General features: G+C 44.1%; 1 protein-coding gene across 4 annotated transcripts in view; it reads left to right on the top strand.

Moving 5' to 3' along the window:
• Positions 1-7,377: 7,377 nt before the first annotated feature.
• Positions 7,378-22,645, top strand: part of SYTL3 (synaptotagmin like 3) — an 84,068-nt gene continuing 68,800 nt past the window's right edge. For all 4 annotated transcript variants that reach the window (XM_040448743.1, XM_040448742.1, XM_040448741.1 and 1 more), the window contains exons 1-2: positions 7,378-8,133; positions 10,927-11,145. In XM_040448743.1, the coding sequence (XP_040304677.1) occupies positions 8,024-8,133; positions 10,927-11,145 (329 nt within the window). In that variant the 5' untranslated portion in view covers positions 7,378-8,023. The remainder of the gene's footprint in view (positions 8,134-10,926; positions 11,146-22,645) is intronic.

Genomic DNA, 22,645 nt, shown 5'->3' with positions numbered 1-22,645 from the left:
AGTTGCTGTCAGCGCAGAGCCCATTTGCAGATCCTCTGTCCCCTTCTCTCCCTGCCCCTTCCCCATTCTCTCTCTCTTTCAAAAAAAAGAGTCTCTTATAGTTTGCCTCTCTGTTTTTATCTTATTTTTCCTTCCCTTCCCCTATGTTCATCTGTTTTGTTTCTTAAATTGCACATATGAGTGGGATCGTATGATATTTCTCTTTCTGACTATTTCGCTTCGCATTATACCCGCTAGTTCCATCCGTGTTGTTGCAAATGGCAAGATTTCATTCTTTTTGATCGCCGAGTAATATTCCATTGTAAATATACACCACATCTTCTTTATTCATTCATCCATCAGTGGACATTTGGACTCTTTCCGTAACTTGGCTACTGTTGATAGATTCTGGCGTCTTTACACTCAACCCACCGTGTTAGAATTTATTTGCTTGCAAGTAAATTTTCTGGCTGGAATGTGAACTTCTTGAATGCAGGAATTGGGTCTTCCTTATTGTACATCCTTAATACCTGGCATATGCTTGGCACACAGAAGGCCTGGAGACCCATGTTGTTGAACCCATGCCCCCCAACACCATAACCCAGCTGTGTTTGTCTGGAGGCCAGAGTTGCACCAGGATGCAGCCTGACTGGATACAGACAAAATGGAAATACACGGATTGAAGTACCATGCTGCGTTTAGGAGGGGACCCCGCTGCCTCTGTCCCTATCGGTCCCCGAGAAACGGCTTCTTCTCCTACTTTGGGGGTTTCCTACGTGGGGGACGGATTGCAGGGAGGAATGTTTGAGCGTTGCTTGCTTCGTTCCAGCCATTGCTCTAGGTCTCCACCTGGGTGATTTATTTCATCCCCAAATCCACCCTGTGAAGCAGGGTCACAGAGGAGGTCACAGAGGAGGCAGAGAAGGAAGGGGGGTGCTGCAGAGATTGAACAACTGGCCCGAGAGCACGTGGCTATGCCCTGGAATTGGGTTTGATCTCAGATCGCCCTGTATCCCCACTGATGTGGAGATGGTACAGTTTGGTTGGTTTTATGTTTTAATTGTTACGTACAAACGGACAGGTGGGGGAGTGCTGTAAAGCCAAGGCAGTCACAGTTGCAAAATTACAAACGTGCAGTGGAGAAAGGAGGTTGGGGCATCCCATGGATGAAAACGGAGCCTGGCTTCTTTGCTTGAGACAAAATAAATACAATTTAAGAATATGTCAGGTGGGTGAGAGAGTGACTGAAAAAGGAGCATCTCAGAAAAATGGATCTGGGAGATTTCATCTCTCCGGCTGTGGGGCTGTGAATTTCTGCATGAGATCATTAAAACGCTTGTTAGTATGCTTCTCAAATTCTGAAATGACTCCGATTCTCCTGTGCTTTTCACATTTCTGAAGGCTGAAGCTTTCAGAATTGGGTGCTTGCCCACCTGACTCTCCTTACTTCCTACTCGACTTGAATTTGTGCTTCCTGCTTTGCAAGCAAACCGCGTGGCACAATATTTACTGGGTTTCTCAACACATGCCAAATACTACTTGCTGGGTGGTGAGGGACCACTAAAACTCAATGTCACCACTAGAAAGGATTCTTGACTACAAGCCAGCATGAAGTCAGCGTCCCAATAGAGAAATATACGAAGTGGAAAGGTGTTATAATGAAGAAGGAGTGATTACCTTCGATTGCAAATAAGGAAAATTGGGTAGCAATTAAGCCGGACCTTGAAAGATTAAAAATGATGATGGTGATACTGTCACTACCGCTAGTAATTACAGTGAACATTTATCAACTGCTTATTATGTGCTTGCCACTGTGATCTAAGTGCTCGATAGGTAGCAACACAGTTAATCCTCACAACTACTCTATGAAGTAGGCACGGTCGTTCTCTGTATAGACAAGGAAGTTAAATCTCAGTGGGTTTATGTAACTTGTCCAGCATCTCAGCAGTTAGTGAGAGGCAGAGCTGAGCTACTCGCCCACATAGTCAGCTCCAAGCCTGCTTTCCTGACTGTTCCCTCACTGTCTCTGAGTAATTTAGATTTTGGTCGACGGAGGGAAGAGTAGATGCCAATCAATGCACAGAAAAGAAAAAGGGCCCGATGGGCTCGAGGGAATAGTCTCGAAGGAGTCCACTATGGGAGCAGTGGAGCACTTAGTGGGAGTGAGGATGCAGAAGTAGGAATACCCCAGATCTGGGGATGTCAGGAAGGCCATGTTCGTGCTTCGGAATTTGTTTATAGGCTGTGGAGAAGCTGGACTCCCATGCTGGAGGAAGAATGTCACATTTCCGCCTCAGGGTTGGTAAATATACTGTTCCCACCTGAGAGATGCCCTCTCCATGCCTCAGACCAGCTCCTCCTCGTCCCCCAGGCTCGGTGGGTCTCCACTTTGCCACGAAGACACCTTGTGAGGGTTACAGATGTTACTCTCCTCTCTTACTCTGTCATCCTAGACAGTAACACGTAGCACAGTGCAAGGAGCAGGCAAACGGATTTTGATAGATTTCATGTACTTCTTTTACTACCTCCGTGTTCTACTCCAAAACATCGCATCAATCAAAACATCCGCAAGAGAAGTAGGTTTGTTTTATCCGTGTTTCAAAGACTATAAAACATATTCCAGCATGGTTTCTACTACAGGGGACTAGAATCTGTAAAGGTGTACCTCCCCCTGCTAACGCCAGGAGGTGGTTGAGATTCTCTCTGGCTTTCTGGGTGTTTACCATGGGCCTGTGCTGCTTACTGACTGGGAAGTTCGCTAAAAACCACAAGCAACTTTAAAAATTAAAAATGAGTTGTTACCACGGTTCTGGGGGCGCTTTGTCTTGCAGAAATAGAGCATGAGCTAAGAACAGTTTTAGTGAATCATTGTGGAGTGATTCGCAAAATGGGTCACAGAGTAGAATCTTCAAGTTAGCAGTTGACACAAAACTAAGAATTCAAATCCCAGTGCAGAAAGAGCCCCAAAACTTCTCTTCAAGAGGATGGGAAAAAAAATGCAGCTGAAATAAGTCAAATAATTTGCATCTTGAAAGAAGAACTCTGAGCTCTCAATTATAACCTGGAAATCAGACCTGAAATTACATGTGCAAATTCACAAACTAAAGTCCCCAGACCAAAACACAAAACCACCACCACCACCAACCAATTCTGTATTTCCCTTACCCCATTCTCCTACAAACCCAATAATGTGTTGCAACATGAACAAGAGAATTATACAATTTAATTTGTAAGTGACCTTAGAAATTGTTGGATCTTCTAATTCAGTGGTTTTTAAAACTATGAAATTCAATGCTTACTCATTATATGAAATATATTGTAATTCGCAATCTGGAAAATTCAGAACATATTAAAAACCTTGAAGATATACTCTGTGTTTATAAAAGAGTTAAATTTTATCAGATAATTGTAATTTTTCCCCAATTACATGGTCTGGTAAGATAGTCAACATTTGCATGGGAGTGCGAGACAGTTCTTTGTCACTCTGCCAACCAGAAGCACCCCACAAATTTCTAAAGATGTAAGGGTGTTACTGCCCCCGTTGAAAATCCTGAATGAGTCCTAGGAAACAACCGTGAAGCAACCATGGCTCAAACCTGTTACATGGAAAATCCAAGCCACCAGGCTAGGCAGGACACTAGGAGGACACTGGAGACCAAAGAGAAAACATCTTCCTCCACTTCTGTTAAATCTTGATGTGACTGATCCTGGGGTGATGCCCTATGAACAGTACCGATTTATGACTCTGGAGTGATGCTCTCTGCAGTGCTGAGGGCATCACTTCAAAAGTCACCCCTTGGTTAGACAGGCTCTGGAGACAGATCCTTCAGGTCAAAGAAAAAAAGCACATTTCCATCTAACAATAGAAGGCTTTACTCCTAATAAATATTAGCCAAGTGCTTGTGTGACTGAAGGTTTACAGAAGTTAGAATCAAATTTCTGGAAGTCAAGGATAAAAAAACACAGTGGGATGGATACAGAACACCTACACCTCTAGTGTTCTAAGCTTATGCCAGAATCAATTTAGAATACCAGAAACCACCACGTTTGGCTCTCTATTTGAAATGCATTCAATGAATTGTGATTTGGTTCTATATTCTTAGCTTTAAAACCGATATAGTAACGATACCTCAAGCACAACTTTGCTACTTTCTGCCAAACCGCTGCTCAAATAATTGATTGTTTTCTTAGTCTCTGCCCTTTATACCTCAAGGATTTCCTTCTTGTGTTCTTTCAGTTTATCAGAATGATATACTCCACCTTGATTTTTTTTTAAGATTTGAATTTTACGTAATCTCTACACCCAATGGGGTCCTTGAACTCTCAATCCCAAGATCAAGAGTCACATGCTCTACCGACTGAGTCAGCCAGGTGCCCTTATACCACCTTGATTTTTCTTTTGTTTTGTTTCTTTATTTGGTTTTGTCTTGCTACTAAGAAGGTCAGAAATACGTCCATGCTCAAGTACAATGACTGTTTCACTGCAGGTTCCTGCTAGAATGATCTCCTCTTGCCACTCCGACTGCTGATATGTCTCTGACTTTATCTTAATTGTCCTCTGTGTTTTTATTGTAAGTAGCATCATATTCTTGTTAGACAGGGGATAGGATGTAAATCACCAATCACATCGTGTGCTCTAAGCACTTGAACAGTGTTGGCACTTGGCAGGTGCTCAGTAAGTATTTGCTGGATGGGTCGATGGGTGGATGGATGGATGGATGGATCCTAGAAACAAACTGAATTTTACTTTTCTATAGCCAGGAGTGAATGGCCACTGAGGGGAGGGTTAGCTCCCTCTCATCCATGAAAAGGGTACTTCCCACTGGAGGCCCACAGCCATGGATTGGATAGAGGATGAGGAGTGTTGTTAAATGATAATTGTATCGTGTATTTCTGTAAAACCCTGCCATCTGAAAGAGTGAACATTTACATGTTCCAGGATTCCCCCAGTGAGTTCATTGGTCATGTCATTTCTAGCCTAGCACTGCACGACCAGAGCTAGAGGGTGGAGTACAAAAACCACCTGAAAAGAAAGCTCAGTGCACACAAATCATGTGTTTTGAGCCAAGTGCAAACCTCTTCATTTGAAAGACTTGAGGGGCGTCTGGGTGGCTCAGTCGGTTAAACGTCTGACTCTTGATTTTGGCTCAGGTCATGCTCTCATGGTTGGTGAGTTCGGGCCTCATGTTGGGCTCTGTATTGACCATGCAGAGCCTGCTTGGGATTCTCTCTCTCTCTCTCTCTCTCTCTCTCTCTCTCTCTCTCTCTATCCCTCTATCTCTCTCTCTGCCCCTTCCCCCACCAAATAAATAAAATTTAAAGACTTGAGAATCAGACCACTGATATAGTTCTTGCTCCAATGGTATGGTTAATGATTAGAAATAAGACGAAAGAAAGAAGAACCAAGGGGCAAGTTGAGAAGAAATAGGCTCATAAGGTTGGTGACTTATTGGGCCAATTTGCGCCTCACCACTTGTCACTTGATGATACTTTATTCCACAGTACTTTCCTCTTTCCCAGAAATTCAGATCCTCGGGGAACTAAGATCTACAAGTTCCATCCATTCACCTGGAAAGTGGGGACCAAGGAGAATCGAGGCTTTGCCACAGCCATGCAGCGATTACCAGCCAGGCTGGGCCAGAGCCCAGAGTCCTTGTTGATTTGTCATTTTCCCACCATCTAGATCAGATGCCTTTTGAGAGCAGGCGCTGGCGAGAACCTTACTGAAGACTAGAGGCCAAGTGTGCGCCTTTGCAGAGCTCTGCGACACCCTTATTTGTCATGTATTTTAACTTTGTCTCATGACAGAGGAAATGACAAATCTAGACTCCCTTGAGCCACGGGTCCTTAGCCTACAGGGCCATGAACTTGGATGGGGAAGGGATTCCACCTTTATTTATTTACCTCTAACTACAATATAGCATTTCCTTCCATTGTGAATATAGGCATCAAACCACAGAAGAACTAGCAGGACCCGTTGACTGTCACCAGTAGAAATCATAGATATTTTCATACCACAAGGCATGTTACAGATATCTCAAAATATGATTTATAATCACCACTACTTTGAAATTATAGTAGTTGTTAGACTCATGACTTCATGCGTCAATGAACATATATATTCCTATATTAAAACATTTCAGTATAATTGATTCCCCTTGTAAATTAATGTATTTTATTTTATGCATTTAAGTACACAGGCTTCACTAGACTACCAAAGATTAAGAAAAAAAGAATAAGAATCTCTGCTTAAAGAGAATGATTACTGGGGCGCCTGGGTGGCTCAGTCGGTTGAGCGTCCGACTTGGGCTCAGGTCATGATCTCGCGGTTTGTGAGTTTCGAGCCCCGCATTGGGCTCTGTGCTGACAGCTCAGAGTCTGGAGCCTGCTTCGGCTTCTGTATCTCCCTCCCTCTCTGCCCCTAACCCACTCACATTCTGTCTCTGTCTCTCTCAAAAATAAACATTAAAAAAAAAAAACTAAAAAAAAAAAAAAGGAAATGATCCCTTAGGGCGCTATTAACCTCTTATTCAGTGATTTGTTATGAATCATAATATAATGTGAGTTTCTGTTGAAGCCCAACAAAAGGAGTTTAGGTTCTGAAGCGTCAAAAGGAAGTCTTATTACTAAGGAAATCATGTAGATTTGATAACAAAATGGCATTTACAGAAAGTATATTTGATCTACGCGTTCTGCATTTCACTGATATGCATCTAGCCAGTGTTTTATCAATTCAATGCCATCTTCTTGGTTGGGGAGAGGAACAAATGGAAGCTCATGTGAGTCCAGTGTCACCAATGGTGGGAAAAGGCAGGGAGAATGTATACAGAACCTTTCAATCAGCATTAAACAGAAACGAGACCCCATGCATAAGGCAGTCCACGAAAACCATTAAGAAACAAATAATTGCTATATTGAGGTTGTGATGATGTCCCTTCACACCTCCCCAATTGATTAAAAGGTGGTTTTTTTTTTTTTGAGTTTTGAAGTTAATTGTAAAAATAATAGCTATGTGTTGAGCACATTGTTCTTCTAGTGTATTGTCAGTTAGGATGAGGTACATTAATCATGGACCTTTATGCCTCTAATCGTGGAGATACTGGATTCCTATTAGAACAATTAAAGTTCAGAGTGGCTCAGTCGGTTGAGCGTCTGACTTAGGCTCAGGTCATGATCTCGCAGTTCGTGTGTTCAAGCCCCACGTTGGGCTCTTTGCTGTCAACACAGAGCCGGCTTTGGATCCTCTGACCCCTGGCTCTCTGCCCCTCCCACATACTCTCTCTCAAAATAAATAAATAAAGTAAAAAAAAAAAAAAAAAAAAAAAGAACAATTCAAGTTTAGAAGTTTTGGCCTTGAGAAACATGAGAAGGCCAATTTAATACAAGTTAAATTCTTACGTTATCGCCGTGGCAGAAAGCGCAAGGGTCCGTGTGGAACACTCGCTGTTTCCGAAATAATGCCGCGGGCGAACGCAAGCCAGGAAAATGATGCCACTTTTGTTGCTGTCTTTTCTACAGGTGTTGACCTGGCTGGGCTTTTAATTACCATTACTGCTGACCTGAAAGCATTGGAGGCGAAGGTTATTTTCTAAACGTCCTCGATATTCTTCTCACCGCCTTTCGTAAATTTCCTCCCACCGGGGCTCACTTCCGCTTTGCAGAAATTATCTGCTTAGAGCCCTGCCTGATTTATAACAATCTCTGGCAAGACCCCAGAAAAGAGATAACACTCTTGTCTTCGACGGACCTCGGAGGCGGCAGCGGGGCCGGTGGAAAGGGTCTTCCGGTGGCCCGAGGCTCTGGGAGCCACCAGTCCGGCTGAGGGACAGCCTCTTGGGGCTTTCTTCTCCCTGAGGAGCGTGACGCAGTTTAAAAGGAAAAAAAAAAAAAAAAGAGCCACAAGCCAAAGAGTTGCCAATGACATAGGAGAGGGAGCGCTTTCAAGCCACCGAGCCGCTCCTGGAGGCTCTGAGCTCACCCACCCCCAGCCAGGGGGCTCGGTCGTGGAGCGACACTCAACACGGGTCCGCGCACGAGAGACGGAATGGCCGGGGAAGTCAGTCTGAATTCCCTCCAGGAACTGGAACGCGAGGTCATCCTCCAGGTCCTGTACCGAGACCAGGCGGTTCAAAACACCGAGGAGGAGAGGATCCGGTATGCTGTCCCCGCGCCGCGCGATTCCCTGGGAGCTGGGCTTTTCCTGCGCACAGCACAGCCTGATGCCACTTGGCTGGCTGCTGGCTCCCTGCTGCCCACGGGGCGTCCCGTCCGTCCGCAAGCGTCCCAGTGAGGGGTGGAGGCCAGGTGGCCCGGCCGGCCGGCCGGCCGTGTGACTGAGCTTCCCTAAGGGAGGAGGGAGGCTGCTTTTGTCATTCACTTAAAAATATGCCTTTCTGTGATAAGTGTGTTGTTTGCTGCCTGTCGCTTTGCTACTTCCTGGGAATAATTCAAAGGAAGATGTTCAGGCCTCTACTATACCTCTCAAGGGAAAGACCTCCAGGGAAGGGCTGCCTCCGTTGTGCGATCCTGCGGCAGATCTGGTGCAATCCTTCCCCGTCTTTTTCTTTGTGTGCTTTTGCTAACAAGTTGGCTTTGAGGGGAGGGGCGTGTAAAATATGAACCTGCTCAGCCAGTTCCCTGACTGATCTGCAATAGGCAGTTTCTTTCCTTGTCTGTCTTGGAGCTGCACCAGCTGTTTGGTAGTAGTTAACGCTTACTGAAGCACCGTATCAAAACTGCCCACCGATAGCGGTCAAGATCCACCTTTAGAAATGGTGATGCCTTGTTTATCAATGTTTATAAAGGATATGAAGTCTAGAAAATAAGTACATGGAATAGGCTTTTTTATTTTGCTTTGTTTTTAAACTTTTTTAATGTTTATTCTTTTTTTAATTTTATTTTTATTTTTTTTTAATGTTTTATTTATTTTTGAGACAGAGAGAGACAGAGCATGAACAGGGGAGGGGCAGAGAGAGAGAGGAGACACAGAATCCGAAACAGGCTCCAGGCTCTGAGCTGTCAGCACAGAGCCTGATGCAGGGCTTGAACTCACAGACCACGAGATCATGACCTGAGCTGAAGTCAGACGTTCAACTGACTGAGCCACCCAGGCGCGCCCCTAATGTTTATTTATTCTTGAGAGACAGAGCGTGAGCGGGGGAGGGGCAGAGAGAGAGAGAGAGAGAGAGAGAGAGAGAGAGAAGACACAGAATCTGAAGCAGGCTCCAGGCTCCTCTGAGCTGTCAGCACAGAGCCCGACGTGGGGCTCGAACCCACGAACCGTGAGATCATGACCTGAGCTGAAGTTGGACGCTTAACTGACTGAGCCACCCAGGGTGCCCTGTTTTTAACATTAAAAAAATTTTTTTTTAATGTTTATTTATTTTGGGGAGAGAGAGAGAGAGACAGAGTGTGAGTGGGAGAGGGGCAGATAAAGAGGGAGACACAGAATCAAGAGCAGGCTCCAGGCTCTGGGCTGACACCACAGAGCCCAACACGGGGTTTGAACCCACGAACCGTGAAATCATAACCAGAGCCAAAGTCGGACGCTTAACTGACTGAATCACCCAGGCGCCTCTTTTAAAAAATTTTTTTTAATGTTTGTTTATTTTTGAGAGAGAAAGAGAGAGGATGAGTGGGGGGACTAAACATTTTTTAAAGTTTATTTATTTTGAGAGAGAGAGAGAGACAGACAGACAGGGAGAATCCCAAGCAGGCTCTGTGCTGTTAGCTCAGAGCCCGATGTGGGGCTCAGTCTCCTGAACTGTGAAATCATGACCTAAGCTGAAATCAAGAGTCAGATATTCAACCACCTGAGCCACCCAGGTGCCCTGTATTTTGTTTTGTTTTTAATGACAGAACTCTTTCAGAGTTTGCCAAGAAAAATGCACATATAAAATAAAACTTTGGGCACCCAAATGCTTGAGAAATGAGAGAAATTTGCTGGTTAACTGAAAGGTACAATGTTTTTTCTGTACTCCTCGGTTATCCCAAAGCTCTCTAAATGTACTTCTACTTTCTTCCACTAAAAAATAGAATACACTGAACAAAATGGAATTGTCTTTGATGATTAGAGGTCTTTCAGTGATTTAGAAACGTCATTTTGAATATCAACAAAGTAACATGGACACCGTGGAAAGGAAGCTTTGTTCCAGAGGGACAAAGGGACATTTGCCCTGATTGTAGGGCAAATCCTGCAAGTTGAATGTAAGCTATGTCTTTGAGACTGGCTTCTCTCTTCTAAAAGTAGGTGGCAGAGACATTTCATAAAAGAGTATTCTGGTTAATGACACCTCTCTGGGGTCCAGTGTAAGGTCCCTTTGCACTTGTGCTATGGTCTAGGGGAAATAGGTATTGGGGGTGAACTGACCACCCATAAAAAAACAAAAACAAACAAACAAAAACAGTAGCAAAAGCATAGCATCAGTTGAATAATTGTGTTGGATAACTTATGACAATAGCAAGTGTGTATGTTCTATCTTTATAGTTCTTTCTATGCCTTCTGTATTAAAGTTGATGCCATGCTCTGTGTGTATGTGTGTTTTGTTTTGCTTTGTTTTGTTTTGTTTTCTTCTCCTACTGTTCTTGCTAACCATTATGACGCCCTTTGGGCATGGAGGGATGAGCCTAGAACAAAGTGAGTAGCTAACTCATCTGTGCCAGGAATTTGTTATGCTTTGCCATTTGGTCTTCTCAGCATCCCTGGGAGATCAACTTTTTCTCATCTCTGTTTCACAGTTGAGAAAATCTCTGAGCCTCTTTTTGGAAGGTTGAGGGAGACCCCTCGCTTTCAGGGCCATGTTGTCGCCTGGGGGTGTCGGATGCCAAAGCGCCGTCTGCCTTCTCATGCTGTGAGCAGCAGCGTTGGGGCTCTTGCCGCGTAGGAGTGTGCCTCGCACCTGTCCTTCCATTCACTCCTGTCTCATCGTTTGACTCTTTGGGTCGCAGGAAACTGAAGACGCACCTGCAGCATCTCAGGTGGAAAGGAGCAAGGAGCGTGAGCCCGGAATACAAAGAGAAGTCCTGTGCACGCTGCCAGTGCCAGCTCGGGCTTCTGCTGAACCGGGGGGCCGTGTGCAAGGGCTGCAGCCACCGCGTGTGCTCCGAGTGCCGAGTCTTCCTGCGGAGGACCCGCGCCTGGAAGTGCACCGTGTGCTTTGAGGACAGGTGAGATTGCCCGGGTGTTCACTTTCTCCCGTGGACTCAGCCCTGGAGATGGTCCCAGACACACCCCCGACAGAGAGAGCTGTCCCTCCTCAAAGGTTCATAGAGTGCTTAATACAAAGCTACCTTTCTAGACTTGGAAATTGTAGTAATTTAAAAATAAATTTTATTAAATAAAAAAGATATTTATAAATTTGCAAACGTTTGTTTGTAATAGCTGAGGATGGGCTAACCCAGGAGTTAAGATCCATTTGGATTTTGTAACTAGGTGCCGAAGTTTTCTCAGACCTTAATTTATCTCTTTCAGAGAAAGTGTAGTGAATTTTAACCTAGGGAATATTAGAGTGATTCTTTGTAGCTTTATTTATTTATTTATCTATTTATTTATTTATTTATTTATTTATTTAAGAGGAGGGGTGCCTGGGTGGCTCAGTTGGTTAAGTGTCTAAGTTCAGCTCAGGTTATGATCTTGTGGTTTATGGGTTCAAGCCCCGCATCAGGCTCTGTGCTGACAATGCAGAACCTGCTTGGGATTTTCTCTCTCCCTCTCTTTCTGCCCCTCCCCGGCTTGCACTTTCTCCCTCCCTCTTAAGATAAATAAACTTTAAAAAAAAGAGAGTGTGTGTGTGTACACGCGAGCAGGGGAGGGGCAGAGACAGATAAATTTTTTTTTAATGTTTATTTATTTATTTTGAGAGAGAGGGAGCGAGTGCACGAGCAGGGGGAGGGGCAGAGAGAGGGAGAGAGGGAATCCCAAGCAGGCTCTGCACTATCAGTTCCGAGCCCAACATGGGGCTTGACCCCATGAACTGTGAGATCATGACCTGAGCCAAAATCAAGAGTTGGACACTTAACTGACCAAACCACCCAGGTGCCGAGAGAGAGAGAGAGAGAGAGAGAGAGAGAGAGAGAGAGAGGGAGAGAAAGAGACAGAGAAAGAGAATCTTGAGCAGGCTCGATGCTCAGTGTGGAGCCTTAAGTGGACTCAATCCCATGACCCTGGGATCATGACCTGAGCCAAAATCAAAAGTTGGATGCTCAACCAACTGAACCACTCACATGCCTCATGTTATTTTTAAAAATATCTTTTTGAGGTATAATTGACATATAACATTATATTGATTTTAGGTGTGCAACATAATGTCTAGATATTTGTATGCATTGCAAGGTGATTGGCACAGTAAATCTTACTACCATCCTCTTAATCTCTGCTTCAATTCTGCATGATAACCTTGCCGGGTAGAGTATTCTTGGTTGGAAGTTTTTTTCCTTTCAGTACTTCCTTTCCCACTCTCTCCTGGCCTGCAAATTCTAATGAAAAAAATCTGCTGATCATCTTATGGGGGTTCCTTGTATGTAGCAAGTTGTTCTTCTCTTGTTGCTCTTAAGATTCTCTTTTTATCTTTAACTTTTGACATTTAATTATACTGGGCTTGGTGCGATCTCATTGGATTCGTCTTACGTGGAACTCTCTGGTATTCCTGGACCTGGCTGGCTGTTTTTCTTCCCAGGCTAGGGAACTTTTCAGCCATTATTTCTTCAAATAATTTTCTGCTCCTTTCTCTCTCTTCTCCTTCTGGATCCTGTAATGTGAATGTTAATTATTCCACTTGATGTTGTCCCATGGGGCTCTTAGGTTGTCTTCATTTTTTTTTTTTTTTTTCACTTTGCTGCTGTTTGGGTGAGCTCCACTGCTGTGTCTTCCAGATTGTTGATCTGTTCTTCTGCTTCGTCTGGTCTGCTGGTGAACCCCCTTAGTTATGCCTCAGCTCTGTGACTTCTGTTTGGCATGTGCTGATCTTTTCTCTCTTTGTTGATGGTCTCACCACATTCATCTGGTCTTCTCCTGAGTCTGCCCAGCATCTTTATGACCGTTACTTTGACTTCTTTATCAGACAGATTTATCTTTATCTCTGTTAAATTAAGGCCTTTTTCTGAGATTTCGTCTTCTTCTTGCATTTGGAATGTACTTCTCTGTGTCTTCATTTGGCTTGACTCTCTCTATATGTTTCTATACATTAGGACAAACAGCAACCTCTCCCCATCTTGAAGGAGTGGACTTGTATGGGTGATGAATCTTGTCATTCAACCTTGCCCTAACTCTTTCTTGTCTTCCCCAACCCTTGTGATTGCCCAAGCAGCCTGATTTATTCCTCTTTTTTCAATTTTTTAATGTTTATTTATTTTTGAAGGAGAGAGAGAGACACACACACAGAGCATGAGTGAGGGAGGGACAGACAGAGAGGGAGACACAGAATCCAAAGCAGGCTCCAGGCTCTGAGCTGTCAGCACAGAGCCCAGTGCAGAGCTCAAACTCATGAGCTGTGAGATCATGACCTGATCCAAAGTTGGATGCTTAACCAACTGAGCCCCCCACCCCCCAAATGCTCGATAGGGCTCTGTTGGTGTGCTAAGACCTGTCAGCATTCCAAAAGGAAAGATCTATTAGAACCTAGTTTCGGGCTGATTGGAAGCCAGATCTGTAGGCAGCAGCTTTTAAAGTATGCAAACATATCCAGTCCTGTGGGACCACAATCGTAAACTGTGCTGGCCTCTAGACCAGGAGATCTGAAGGTGCCCTTTGGGTGGAGGTTACAAAACTCAGGGCTCCAGACAAGTGTATAAGCTCCTTCCTAGGAGGTACCAGAGAGCCGTAGTGAGGCCAGGGGAGAGTGTAAGGATTGTGTCTCCCTGCATATGTTCCCTGAAACAGCTCATAACCTCCAGTTTTATGGCAAACGGGAAGTCTGCCCCTTAGGCTAAAGCTCCAGGACAAGTAAATGGATATTTTTCACAGGGAGACTGGGGACGTGCTTCAGTCTACTGTCTGTGCAGCCCTGGGGCTTGCAGCCCGCCAAGAACCATCTTTATGATTGTTACAGTCCCGTGGTGCCCAGGAACACGAGCTCTCTGGCTGCCAGGGCCAGGTGACCAATGGGTGTCCTCTGTGTGGGCTGTGCACACCTGCTGGCTTTGCGGTGCAGCTGGGGAGTGCGGAGGTTGGAGCGTGCCTACTGGCTTCAGCAAGGCAGGGGGAGGACGCCGTGACCTCTCACCCTGCTGGCCTTAGCCAGGCAGTGGGACAGTGCGACATCTGCACTACCAGGGTAGAGAGCCAGTGCAAAAATGGTGCTTGTCTCTGGAGAGGGTCCCAACTGCCCCTTGCCCCTCTGACAGGCGCTTTAATACTAGCAAATGAACCTCCTTCACATAGAGTCTTGACGCTTTTCACACTTGCTTTGGTCCCGGGTCTCCGTGGGAGTGAGACCACATGCCCCTTTGCACATAGGCCTCATCGTTTCTCTAAGCCAGACCTTTCGGCGGCACATCTCTCTGCGGCAGGTCCCACGGGTTGGTGTTCCTGGCATGGGGCACGAACCCCTCGCTCCTCTAGGAGAAAGCCCGTGATTATAAGATCCCTCCCTGTCGTGGATCTCTGTGCCGGGGCGGGGTTTTTGTTGAGACCGCATCTCGGCCCTTGCGACCCACCTCAGTGTGGTCTCCTTATCCTTTGCCGTGGAGGAGCAGGTGAGGCGGCTTTCAGGGCTTCCTCAGAGGGAGCTGTTCCATGAGGCTGCAGATTTGGGGTGCCCGTGGGCAGAGGCGGGTTCTTCCCACACCACCACGTTCCCACGCAGCTCTAGATAAGGCCTTTTGGAAGGGGGCAAGCTGACTTCTATCGGATACTCGAAATGAAGAAATGCGTGATAGAGAAGTTGTGAGGTCTTTAACCATTTTTTGCCACAGAGTTGGTATTTTCAACCACCCATTTTCAACACGATAAAGAGGGGTGTTTGGCTTGGGTTCCTGCTTTTCTTTTTTTTTTTTAATTTTTTTTTTAACGTTTATTTATTTTTGAGACAGAGAGAGACAGAGCATGAATGGGGGAGGGTCAGAGAGAGAGGGAAACACAGAATCTGAAACAGGCTCCAGGCTCTGAGCTGTCAGCACAGAGCCCGACGCGGGGCTTGAACTCACGGACCGTGAGATCATGACCTGAGCCGAAGTCGGACGCTTAACCGACCAAACCACCCAGGCGCCCCGGGTTCCCGCTTTTCAAAGCAAGCACGCGCTGGTCATCGATTCCTTGAAAACGCAAGAGGCGGCGTTTCTGTCTGCTGGGGTCAGCGTGCACGAGGGCATTGCAGAACGCAGAAGGAGGGAGAAATGTTTGCTTGGTGTGAGTCTAGGAGAAGCATCGGAGACTTTGAGATTTGAAAACAACTTCTAAATATTGCTGCAGAAGTGCGAGTGCCCTGGACAGCGATCACGCGGTGTGCGTGCGCTGGCCGGGTTTTCTCTCCCTCTAAACTGGAGGCTTGTGTGTATTGGGCGCCTGCCATTAATCGCCTCAAACCTCCGGTCCCTTCTCGAGGCTTCATTTCAATCCTTCATCCAGAGAGAAGTGGTTTGACCAGCTTTTGCTTTGCTCCTTTACTTCTGTAGCAGCTGCCGAATCAGACTTCAGTCAGCTGAGTCTGCACATTTTATATGTGCTCCTTGGTTTGTGGAGACCAGTGTCCTTCAGGCTTTTCGTTTCTCCTTTTGCTAGTGCTCCCTGCTCAAGCCCTGCAGGCTTTTCTTACCTTGAGAAGGAAAGACGGAGATGTGCTGTGAGCCGGCCACACTGTGCTCACGTAGGCTCTAGAGAGAGCTCTAGAGAGCTCTAGGCTCTAGAGCTCTAGAGCTCACCGGGCTCTAGAGAGAGCGGGAAACAATTCCAAAGAATGTCTGGAAAGGTCTTAAGATTTTCTTCCCTCGTTTCAATCAGCCATATGTATTTGAAGTCTAATGGTAAACATTGCCCGCTAAGGGATTAAATTCAGCATTTTTTTTTTTTTGTCTTCTAATAGTTAACTATAAGTTAAAAATCAAAACAAAAGGACAAGGCTGAGGCAATCTCCCGGGAAGCCGGCGGTGTTGAAATCTCTCCACCCGAGAGGGCGTCATGTCCTGGCTCTTGTAACTCTACCCGCTAAGGACACAGAGTGTGATTTCTAAAACCCTGGCTTCCTTATTTTGAAATAAGGTTGCTTTTCAAAATACCTAAGATAATTGCATTACTAGGAGTCCATTGCCTCAGGAAATTGTATGGGGAGAGAAGGAAATAATTTATAACAACACACACTTTCTCGTTCTCCTTTCTTTGCAGCCCTATGTCCTCTCTCTGGTTTTGTCACCCTGCCCTGCTATCCTATTTCAGGGCCAAAGCAGAGCCTGGTAAAACTTTAGAGTATTTGACAGTCATAACTGAGCTGGGTCCTAGAGGGGTGATTGAGCCCCATGTTTTCCTCTCCCTGGGTCACCTTCAGCTGGAGATTCAGTCCTTGGGAAGAAGTGGATCCATCATGGAACCAGGAGGAGGGAAGGAGGTTTTTTAAATCCAGAAAGAAGAAGGAGTAGGCTAGAAGTTTTAAAAAAGTAAAGCCAGGGGTGCCTGGGTGGCTCAGTTGGTTAAGTGTCCAACTTTGACTCAGGTCATGATCTCATAGTTTGTGAGTTCGAGCCCCACGTCAGGCTCTGTGCTGACAGCTCGGAACCTGGAGCCTCCTTCAGATTCTGTCTGTCTGTCTCTCTCTCTCAAAAATAAATGAACATTAAAATAAATAAATACATAAATACATAAATACATAAATACATACATACATAAATAAATAAATAAATAAATAAATAAATAAAACCAACTTACAAATTGGCACAAAAGGCCTATGGAATGTGCCTTGGGGTTCTGTGGAGGTTCCAGGAGACCTTTGAGGTTTCTGCTACAGGCAGGTTTTCTCTCCAAGAGCTGCTAAAGGTCACAAGGAGCTCAGAGGATGGAGGGCTGAGCTGGTTCGAGGGGACTTTCAGAGTATCTGTGGTTGGAGTATTTCTGGAAGAGGGTCAGTGGGAGAGAGGGAGACAGGCATCCTCAGGGAGAGAGGATAGTGTGGGAATGAGTGTTTAGCATTTCTTTACACTGCATGTTTCATTTAAACCTTAGAACAGTTTTATGGGGCAGCTTCAACTATTATTCTAATTTTACAGGTGAAGAAACAGAGGCTAAGAGACATAAGAAAGTTAGCCCAAGGTCAGGGAGTCAGTTAGATGAAAACCCTGGTCTCCTGAATCCCATCCCTCCTAGATCTCTGCCCCGTCCTACCTGAAGGGAGAAAAGCCGCTCAAAAGACTTTGGATCTTGGGGCACCTGGGTAGCTCAGCCAGTTAAGCGTCTAACTGTTGATTTCGGCTCTGGTCATGATCTCACAGTTCGTGGGGTCGAGCCCTGTATCAGCACAGAGCCTGCTTGGGCTCTCTCTCTCTCTCTCTCTCTCTCTCTCTCTCTCTCAAAAATAAATAAACATTAAAAAAGAGAGAGAGAGAGAAGACCTTGGATATTGGACCGTAGGAAATGGGGTGTGAACCATTGCCAAAAGAAAGCCATACCCAAGTGGACCAGCGTTCTGCAGGGCAACCCAGGGGACAGGAAGATGAAGGCCAATGATCCGAGAGAGTCTTTGCAGTGAAGGGACTATGAAGTGATGAGGCTGGAGGCGAAAAGAACTCGGGAGTAAAAGAGAAGCAGTAAGAAAAGACCCCAGGAAACAAAGACAAGTTGGAAAGGACTTGGGAGAACAAAGTTGGTTGAAAGTTGCTTCCAGTCGTGAGGAGACGTATATTGTCCTTAGCAGGAGCCATCCAAAGAGGCTGATTTAGGAGAAGGGAAGAAGAGAAAGAGACATAAATATCCTTGCTTCTTTGGTTGATTACCACAACCCCCCACCCTCAAGTATACGGACAGTTTCCTCGATGAAATGGCACGAGGTTAAAACCATGTTGAAATATGTCAAGGAGACTAAGCTTTATATTTACTTGTTTGTTTTAGCTTTTGTTTTAAAAAATAAGATTGAGGTTGATGACTTAGGTTCACACTGATTGTTTTCCCTTCAAAATTATTTACTGTGCAATAGCATCAAATTCCACGTGTCTAGAAAAAACCTGCTCAACTCCCTGAAGTAGATTGCTGAGGACTTACACATGTTCAAGACATTTTCTCTTCAAACTGTGATCGTTTCTCTTGCTTCGTAATCGGCTGTGACCATAAACAATCATTCATTCATTCTTTAGCCTCAGAGATTTGTTGGAATGCTTTCTCGGTTTCATTAGGCACGTTTGCTATTTATAAAATAACTAGAGCAGAGATTTTAGAGTTAGGGTTTCAGATGGTAGGGGGCAGTACTGTTGATTTCAGAGTATGGGCTGCTCACATTCCTGTGATGAACTATGCCTGAGGCTAACGGACAGAAACCTAAGCGTGTCCCGTTCCAAACTGATACAGACGTTGGCATTTATTGTCACGTTCTTAGTTCTCAGGTTGGGATTTGCATTAATGCTGCAGAGCAGTAAGGGTTAAATACGATTTTGGAATTTATTAAAGGGGATTTTTGTTGTTGTCCAAATACATTTTAGATTGGGATTTAGATGTAAAGATATCATTAGAGGATGACGTATTTTTTGCAACGCATGAAATAATTGTTGAAAATCAAGTGACATTTCAAGAAAAGTTCTCTAACAATTGTATTTCCTGTTTAAAGTTAAACTTCCCAGAGTTTGGAAAATATAATCTTTGAAATTTCAGACTGCTACCCCCAGTGTTTTCCTAATCCCATGTTTTGATAAAATACTGAATCCCCACTTTATCCCCATCAAGGGAAATAGCCAATGTATGAGAATGGAATAATTTGCGGTCATTATTGTAAACACTTCTGCTCTTCGTGTGAGTAAAAGGTCTAACTGTACGAAATATTGAAAAGAAATTGAATGCTGGGTGTGGTATGGGAGAGCTGGAAAAGAAGGAGTTTAGTTTGATGCCAGGGTTAAAGTGACATTTCTTTGCTGCCTGTCTTCTATTTCAAGACCTGATTTTTTTTTTCTAATCTCATTTTAATACTTGATCTCAGCCGAAAGGCCAAGAAGCAATTTTTCTAATCTGGTTTTGAATATTGCTGATGGAAACTATGCTCATGTGTTTCACACCAAAAAGTATACACAAGTTAAATATATTGAGTAAAATATTTCACATAGTTGTATGTTTGCACATTTTCTTTCTTTCTTAAAAAAATTTTTTTTTTTTTAAATTTTTTTTTTTTCAACATTTATTTATTTTTGGGACAGAGAGAGACAGAGCATGAATGGGGGAGGGTCAGAGAGAGAGGGAGACAGAGAATCGGAAACAGGCTCCAGGCTCTGAGCCATCAGCCCAGAGCCTGACGCGGGGCTCGAACTCACGGACCGCGAGATCGTGACCTGGCTGAAGTCGGACGCTTAACCGACTGCGCCACCCAGGCGCCCCTTAAAAAATTTTTTAATGTTTATTTCTTTCTGAGAGAGAGAGAGAGAAAGAGAGAGATGGAGTGCAAGCGGGGGAGGGACAGAGGAAGAGGGAGACACAGAATCTGAAGCAGGCTCCAGGCTCTGAGCTGTCAGCACAGAGCCAGATGCGGGACTGGAAACCATGAACCGTGAGATCATGACCTGAACTGAAGTCGGACGCTTAACCAACTGAGCCACCCAGGTGCCCCTGTTGCACATTTTTGAGAGATTAGCCACTGAATCTAATTTCACAAGGGAAAAGCCTTTTGTTCTTTGAAAATGAAGTGTTTTTTTCCTGTCAGTTCTGACTTACAGATGGCATCTGCTTTGGTCCTCACAACAGCATGGCTGTTTCACACGGCTTGTGTATATTGCTTTCTCTAGGAATGCGATAGATGGTAATCAGATATATAGGATCATGACGTCCTTTCTAATCCATTGACCAGATGGAAGTAATGACTATTTAATATTCTTTGAAGTCTTATGCTACTAAAACATACGGTAAAAAGGTAGACATTTATAGGAGAAAAATTTTATTTTGAAAAGTATTTTGTGCGTACCAAAGGGAATACCTTCACAGTAGTTTGACTATCATTCCTTTTGTCGAGGCTGAAATTTCTTCTGCGATCAGTGCTTGATTAGTCATGGCAGGCTCTTGCTTTTAAAACCTTTCTTTGAGATTAGTAAGCTTTCCGTACCATTAATTCTCTTATTCATACTTGACATTGTCACCTCACTCAGCCGAGCTGAAACTTTTCACCCGACAGGGACGGTCAGAGCGAGGAGGCTGCCGTCCCAGCCGGCACTTTGCCTGGTAGGGAAGTGTTGCCTCAGTTAACACTCTGAGCTAGAGTTAAGGGTACTGGCAGGCGTAGGGATGCTGGGCAGGCTGGTGGGTCCTTTGAAGTCATGTCTTCATGGGAATTTCCACAACAGCCTACCCATGCCCTTAGGTCAGACCAAAGCACATTCCAACGCCAGAGAGAAGTCATGCGTGGATTTGGCGATTTTAGATGTTTCAACTCCTGTACCGTTCCATTAATGCAGATATTTAAGAATCAGTATTTTTGTTGAAAGAAAGTTGCCCACGGATTTCTCGCTAATGTTAAAGCTGACCTCTGTATGAGGTCTGAAACACCTTCTTCTATCTTTAGGATGCTTTGGTAATGATGGGATTCGCTTTTGTGATATCTTTGTCAGATTCAAACTTACACTTAATGTTTTTTTTTAAAGAAATTAACAAAACTATTTCTTTAAAAGGGAAGAGGGGTGCCTGGGTGGTTCAGCCAATTAGTTGGGCATTGGCTCTTAATTTTGGTTCAGGTCATGATCCCAGGGTCCTGGGATCAAGCCCCACATCTGTTCTGTGCTGAGCACGGAGCCTGCTTAGGATGCTCTGTCTCTTTGCCCTTCTCCCCCGCTTGTGTACTCTCTCCCCCTCTAAAATAAATTTAATAAACAACAAATAAACAAATGGAAAGAAATATGTCTGCCTAATTCTGCTATGTACTTTGCTACCCATATGACGAATACTTTTATATGTATATTCTGAATATACATATGAATGTATATTCATATGTATGAACAGAAATGAAGTCATCAGATAAGAAATCAATTATTTCTTCCCCTTTGAAAATTGTAAAAACTTGCTAACAAGGCAATGAAACTGTTAACTTGAACAGACTCCTCTTTCAATGGTTACTTTATATTTAAGGCTCCATAATCTAGGGGCAGTAAATTTATGTTGCCTTATGCTTGGGAAAGGATGGTAGGATGCACATAACATCCTAGATAATGTATAATCTTATGTGTTAAAGGTATCTGAGTTCATTTTCAGTTCGATTTAGGAACTGCAAGTATTTAAAATTTGAATCTTATAAATGCTGATAAATCCTGGGGTGTCTGGTTGGCTCAGTTGATCATGTGACTTAAAAAAAATTTTTTTTAATGTTTATTTATTTTTGAGAGAGAGAGAGAGAGAAGCAGAGAGAGAGAGAGAGAGAGAGAGAGAGGCGGAGAGAGAGGGAGACACAGAATCTGAAGCAGGCTCCAGGCTCTGAGCTGTCTGTCAGCACAGACCCCGACGTGGGGCTTGAACCCACAAACCATGAGATCATGACCTGAGCCAAAGGTGGATGCTTAACCAACTGAGCCACCCAGGCACCCTGAGCATGTGACTCTTGATCTCAGGCTCGTGAGTTCAAGCCCATGTTGGGCATAAAGCCTACTTAAAATAAATGAATGAAAGAATGAATGAATGCTGACAGATCCTAAGAGCTAGTGTATTGTAAAGCCTTCTGCCACCTGAAATAGCAAAATGAAAATATTAATGTTGGTTTTGACAACAATCTGTAGCTTTCACATATTCAGATAATAAGCTGGTGTTCATGGCAGCATTATTCAGAATAGTCACAAGGGGGAAACAACCCAGTGTCCATCCACAGATGAAGGGATTTTAAAAAATGTGGCATAAACATACTATGGAATATCATTCAGCTATAAAAAAGAATGAAAATTTAACACATGCTAAAATGTGAATGAACCTTGCAAATATTATGCTAAGTAAAATAAGCTAGAAGGAAAAACGATGATTCTACTCACATGCGGTATCCAGAGTAGAGACAGGAATCCACAGAGACAGAAACGTTTTCTAAATTTTATTCATTTTGTCAAATATTTTGAAGTATCTATATTGTTATAAATTATTACTTTTGTGTTTTATAATATCTCCCTCAGTAATTATGTTTGTCACCTGCATGGTTTTAGGATTATATTTACAATTAGTAAACTAAGTCTAAATTTTAATAGATTCAGGCACTAGTTGCCAATCTTTTGAGACCATGATTTCCCAATGTGCAAGTTCTTCACTTTGATTCATTTTTCAGTAAACTAAAGTGCCTCTTGAAGGATTTTTTGCCCCAGAAGAGCAAGTGGGTGGCATATTGTCTGAGTCATGGCATATTTGAGGATGACATCAGTAGCCTTCCCTCAAGCTCCTTTGAGCTATCCCTTGGATTTCTTGCTTTTGTTTTTTGTTTTGTTTTGTTTGTTTTGTTTTGTTTTGAGAGAGAGAGAGTGTTGTGCAAGTGGGAGTGGGCAGGGGCAGAGGGAGAGAGAGAGAGAGAGAGAGAGAGAGAGAGAGAGAGAGAGA

The sequence above is a fragment of the Herpailurus yagouaroundi genome, unplaced genomic scaffold (assembly GCF_014898765.1).
Source record: "Herpailurus yagouaroundi ecotype Mexico unplaced genomic scaffold, PumYag 198, whole genome shotgun sequence".
In the NCBI taxonomy this organism is placed as follows: domain Eukaryota; kingdom Metazoa; phylum Chordata; class Mammalia; order Carnivora; family Felidae; genus Herpailurus; species Herpailurus yagouaroundi.
This window is presented reverse-complemented; position numbering and strand designations above follow the sequence as displayed.